Below are 6297 nucleotides of genomic sequence, written 5' to 3'. Positions count from 1 at the left end.
GGACGCCGGACGGAAAGCGATCACAAAAGCTCACCCTGTCACTTTGTGACAGGTGAGCTAAAAATGTAATGCGACCTTTTTTTATAATTTAAATATGTTTCCCCTTTATGTGTAAAGAACTTGTCTGGCTAAAGGCTGTAATCTGTCTCTTGCAATTTTATAGATTTTAGACACAGCAAAATGTAAAGTGACCTCTTTGCAAAGACTTTGTTATATCACAGACTTCACATTTACTGCTGGTATTTAACAGATAAAAGTTGATATTTAATGTTTTAAAGACATTGGGAGTATTTACATTTTATTCAATACCTCAAAATCTTACTTATGTCCAAGTATTTTTCGGCAGTTCAGGATTCTATACAGGAAAGAAAACATTAATGTGTTCAGATTACAGATCTTTAATTAGATGTTCTTTCATAAGGTGTGGGGGAAGTTTCTTGACAATCAAGTAAGAACACCACTAATAAGCTTATTAAGGAGAATGCAATATCAAAGTGTTGTTTTTTGGGTTTTTTTTCAAAATAAAAGAAAGACATATCTTCTACTTTTTATTGAAAACTCCTACAAAATTCTTACAACATACATGAGCTCTCAGTCTTTTGCCTTTATAATTTCAAGAGCCTCAGAAGTGTAACACTTTTTTTTCCTAATTAAGCTTTATCTTTAAAAACTTCAAAAAATCTCCATAAATATATATTCTTGATTTATGAAACATATCCCGTCATGATATCTAAGAACCTCATCAGCTTATTGTCATTTTTTATTAAACTTCATTAATTTAATTCCAGTTTGGATCCTATTGACCCATGTACTCAGCTATATACATGTTTACCCAAACTAAAAAATTAGAAAAAAAATCTCTTATATATCTCATAATGTCCAGTATAAGATTTATGCTTGGATTTAAATACATGTATACTAAAGAATACTAACATCGATGCCAAAGTGCTTGAATATTAAATGGCATACTCTCAAGGTCTTTGAACACATCAATACAAAAATGCAATATTTAAACCATCATTGTAAGTTACATATAACTTTACTCATATTTCATAATAAAAAATAAAGATATATTTATGTATAAAAATAAGTATAAATGTCCCAACTGGAATGTCAAATATGGACGGTGAATATCACAGAAATGTTACAGTAAATATTATGTATATACATCCTGAGATTATACCACACCAAAATGGATCACATTACTTCCATCCTCCTGAAATAAACAAGACATTAATTCAATTACTGTTTGTTCTAATTTTACTTTAATACAGTAGGATAATGCTTGTCCCCCACTAAACTGTCCCCCTCTAAACCAGACTCTCTTTTTACTGGTATTTTTTCCTGATTTCCATAATATATGTATGCTCTAATGCATTTTAACCATGCAGATTTTAACAATTTAGCTGTGTCATACATGTGGAATACAATGTTATACCTAAATAAAGCTTGTCCATTTAAATACATTAATTCTAGAGATTTTAATTCTAGAGATTTTACTGTACATTTGTATAAGTAATGAAGGCTGAAGGTATGCAATGCACACACTGTTCTAATTCCCCCCCAGTACAAAAATAAAGATGTTTGTGATTATATTACTGAGCATATGAACTCCATACGGTGCTATATTATACAACGATGCATTTGAAAAAGAAATACTTCAAAATTGCTAAAATTCTTTGTAATTAATCGTTCAGACCTAACAACCTTGTGATTATATAACTGCCCATCAGAACACCATACCATGCTTTAATATTATTTTACAAGGCACCCTAAATTAAATAAACAAATTTCCTATGTATAACACGATGAAGGTCCTTTATGGCAATTTTAATAATCAAATTTAGTTTCATTAACTTGAAGTTAATTAACACTTATCTAATTGTCAAGGAACATAATTTAACACCGAGGGATTAATTAATGTAGCAACGCATGATTTAATTAAGTATCTTTTTTGTTTCATTCCCTATAAATGGTGATTCCATATTTTATACAAATGTCACATTGATATATTATTAACTATTTTGTAAGTCATACACTTTGCAAAGCTCTGATATATTTTTACTTTCTTATTAATTTGATTCTGCTTTTATACTTGAGAAATAATTCACAAAAAAGGCAAACAAATGAGAATTTGTCTAGGATAACATTAAGAGCAAATTCTTATTGTATAAATCAAAGGAATAAAATATGGAAAGAATAATGCCTAAAATTGCGGAAACAATAATATCTAACCTGTTGCCCATTACTTTGGTTTGAAGTTCCACCTTCATTCAGTGCTGCTGTGTAATCTCTTATAAAATCAGAATTTAAATCTATACCATCAAAGTCTTGATTCCTGAAATATTATAACAATGAAAAACTTTAACATCAAAGAACAGATACGTTTATCTGATGAATACCGTATGGTTAAAAGCTTTTCTTTACTTTTTTACTCAAAAAGCCTTTTAATCCTTTTACTCAAAAAGCCTTTTAATTCATAAATTCAAATAACAATTCAGAAAGAGTTTTATAATCACAAAGGATATAATCTAAAATAGTTTAGAATAGGTATGCTATTTTAATTTCTGTATTTTGTTTTATAAAATGATGCACTATTATTGTCTAGGGGAGATACATGTAAATGACTAAATGAACTATTAACAATGTTTTCATAATGCTTTTTATAAATAAATTTATATTTATTGTTTGATTTTATTAACCTGTCAATTCCATACTGATTATACGGTCAATGCACAGAATATATTAATATTAGATAAATGTTCGGTAAATTCCGTGAGATGTACGCAGTAAGATGTGATTAAATTAATCTCGTTTCTATGAATTAGTTACACCGGCCGTTATAGTGAAATAGGGTAAACTACGGATTTATAATATCTAAATACCCTACGTGTTGTAATATCGAGACAACGTATGTACATTTCTTATTCATTACTATTTTCAACATTTTTGAAGTTATGGTTCTTCTTTCTGTTTTTAATATGTTTTGCAATTTTTGGTAAATACTATACTTGTTTAAGAATTAATATTCAAAATTCATTCGGATTAAAATCAATAAATGTCATTTCAGTGCCGTAAAATACAATACAATACAAAATGTGACAATTCAATGTTTCTTAGTTATTTCATATCCGTGTAGACAATTTTGCAAACGCTTGACAATTAAAATATACTTAAATATAAAGAAGGAATAAGCCTAAAAAGAATGTCAAAAGGAGGTATCAAAATTTTGTGATTTCAAAACGGGCCATTATTCTGTCAAAATCCATGTCTTAGACAGTTACCACTTATAATATATGCTCTAAAATATGTGTGTCAAGTTTCAACCCATTTCCTTTAGTAGTTTTGAAGATTACAACTCATACTAAAAGTTTAACCAAGTTGTGATATCAACATCTGGGTGAGTATATTGCTGAATAGTCAAGCTAAAAATCATTATCAAAAGTACAACTACTGTTGTTGGGTCTATATCAACAAACGAATAGATTTAGAACATTTATTTAAACGAAACAATTCTGTCATGAGACCAAGATGAAGTATGTGATACATTATCTCATATAATTGTGAATATTTCTACACAAAGTTTTCAAGGAATGAAAATTTAAACAAAAAACCAGACACAATTTGTAACATTCAGACAAGACAGAAATCATAGAATAAAATTAATATGTCTAACCTTACACCACATGGACACATAATTACATTTTCATTGACAAAGCAAAAATTATGTTGTCTTGAATGGACTTCTATCTCATTATTCATTCTCAAACACAGATACTTGAACAGAATCTGTAGTTTTCACCTTATAAAAAAATAACTTACATTTGTTGGTCACTATATTGCACTCTTCTTCTGCCTGACCTTTGACCTGACTGTGATGAATTATTTGATACTCTAGGTGAAGCATTATGAGATTGATCAGACTGACCACCTGATGAACTTTGTTGAAAGGTCAATGGAGCTCTAGTGACCTGTGGTGACCTTTGATCCTGTTGCCAAGGATGTTGTCTTGATGCCGGAATCTGTAGGACAGCAAGCCAAACATTGAATATTAACTCTTATAAAGGAAAGCTACTAGGGTAAAAGCGTTCTTTATTCTTTTATCATACATATATATAGTACTTATTTATGTAAATTATAAAAATTGAGGCTAGTAATTAAAGATGCATGCAGGATTCCAAAAAGATCAAATACAGTAGCAGAGTCCGTCTTCACAGATTACTGGTCATATAAACAATTAATTCATGCAACGGACAGCAGCTAAAGGATAAATGGTCAAATTCAATAATACATCATTCAAACAAGTAAGAATTTCAAAGAAAATAGATAACTGCACACTAACATTTTCCCTGTTTCTACTACCAGATCCTGTCCGCTGCAGATTTACAGTTGAACCATTATGTTGCTGGAAGAAATGTCCTTCCATTCCTGGTAACTCATCCTCAAAGCTGTCTGAAAATTAAAAATATTACTATATAACTATAGTGTTAAAACTTAGCATGTAATATGTAGTATAAAGTCAAAGCACTATTATACTTTTCCTGTGTATCTAGTTATTAGTTACCAAACTAACCTAGCATTTGCACTATGAACCTTGCATAATGGAGTTACCCATCTTTGAATTTGGAACAGTCCATTAGTGTTAACAGTTTCCATGGATTAAAGTATCAAAATAAAAATCCACAACAAACAGTGAATTGTGATATCAGACTGCACAAATGGACTGGTTTCACATTTTATACCAGATGTACAGACTGGATTAACTTTCTATACCGGAGGTGAAGGCTTTTGATAATGCTAGCAAGCACACAATGTGTAAATTGATACTATTTATATACTGGCTAACCTAGAGATTCTGAATCAACTTGTTCTGCCTTTTTCCTTGCCACCTCAGCTAAAGCATTCTCTCCCTTGTCCAGTGCCATATAGTGAATATCCTGCAAAACAGTCACAATATAAAATTCTTCTTTACCTTTGAAAATCAAAGTAAATGCATGGGTTCAAACCCCATCAGGGGCAAGTCGTTGTTTCCTTGAGCAAGAAACTGTACACTCATTGCTCAGTACTGGTTAGTTCCAGGAAGGATTCTAAAGTGTGTCTTTAAGCTTATAGCTTCCTACACAATCGAAATAAAATAAATTCTGTATAAACCAATCAAAGTAAATGTACTCAATTGGATCAATCAAGGTCAAGTCTAAATGTGTTAAATATTGTGTCAGAGTATACTGGGCTCCTGAGATCCAAATATGAAGGCTCATACTTTTAGTATAAAGATGTTATGCCACAGTTTTGGCCTAGGTTAAATTTTATATGTTTTCAATCAATCAATTTATGAATGGCATAATTAAGATAAACTTATTTTCAATTCATAACAAAAGTTAAATAAACTAAACATACCATGAACAAATCTCTAGCACCAATATCCACAGCGAGCAAATAAGCTTTATCAAACCTTGCATATCTGAAAATATATAAACATTAAATTTTGAAGTTCGAAAAGTTATCAATTCCATCAGTCTTGCCAGAAAAAAAAAAGCAAGATTACTTTAAACTAGTACATAATTATGTCGAACAATGGTAAACAAATATATATGTTCAGAATGATAAAAAAATATGTTTGTTTAGCAATGATAAACAAATATATTTATTGAGAATGATAAAAAAATATGTTTGTTTAGCAATGATAAACATATATGTATGTCGAGAATGACAAAACAAATATTATGCCGAATAATTATAACCAAATATGTATGTTGAGCAATGATAAACAAATATGTATGATTAGCAATGATAAACAAATATGTATGATTAGTAATGATAAACAAATATGTATGATAAGCAATGATAAACAGATATGAATGATTAGCAATGATAAACAAATATGTATGATTAGAAATGATAAACAAATATGTATGATTAGAAATGATAAACAAATATGTATGATTAGCAATGATAAACAAATATGAATGTGTAGCAATGATTAACAAATATGTATGTTGAGTAATGATAAACAGATATGTATGTCTAGCAATGATAAACAAATATATAAAATTATGCCTAATGATCACCTTAGTAAATGATGAAAGAATCGTCTAGCCAGCCTGCTAATTGGATCTCTATAATCCAATATGGTCATCTCTGATAGCGGTCTCTTCGGAAGATAGAATGTACCAAGTGCAGTTTCCAGATGAACTGTAATTTAAAAGGCAAAAACCATAAATTATCAGAAGTTTATGAATGTTACAAAATAATTAAAATGGCTTATTCTGTTCATTTAGCCTCGTTTCATGTTCTTTT

General features: G+C 29.7%; 1 protein-coding gene across 1 annotated transcript in view; it reads right to left on the bottom strand.

Moving 5' to 3' along the window:
• Positions 1 to 535: 535 nt before the first annotated feature.
• Positions 536 to 6297, bottom strand: part of LOC132759737 (WD repeat-containing and planar cell polarity effector protein fritz homolog) — a 31377-nt gene continuing 25615 nt past the window's right edge. The window contains exons 20-26 of the mRNA XM_060751560.1: positions 6069 to 6192; positions 5398 to 5461; positions 4847 to 4937; positions 4343 to 4452; positions 3823 to 4022; positions 2236 to 2338; positions 536 to 1216 (exon numbers count right to left, since the gene is read on the bottom strand). Coding sequence (XP_060607543.1) covers positions 1178 to 1216; positions 2236 to 2338; positions 3823 to 4022; positions 4343 to 4452; positions 4847 to 4937; positions 5398 to 5461; positions 6069 to 6192 — 731 coding nt within the window. The 3' untranslated portion in view covers positions 536 to 1177. The remainder of the gene's footprint in view (positions 1217 to 2235; positions 2339 to 3822; positions 4023 to 4342; positions 4453 to 4846; positions 4938 to 5397; positions 5462 to 6068; positions 6193 to 6297) is intronic.

The sequence above is a fragment of the Ruditapes philippinarum genome, unplaced genomic scaffold, assembly GCF_026571515.1.
Source record: "Ruditapes philippinarum isolate M1 unplaced genomic scaffold, ASM2657151v2 ctg678_1_1_1_1, whole genome shotgun sequence".
NCBI classification, from domain to species: Eukaryota; Metazoa; Mollusca; class Bivalvia; order Venerida; family Veneridae; genus Ruditapes; species Ruditapes philippinarum.
This window is presented reverse-complemented; position numbering and strand designations above follow the sequence as displayed.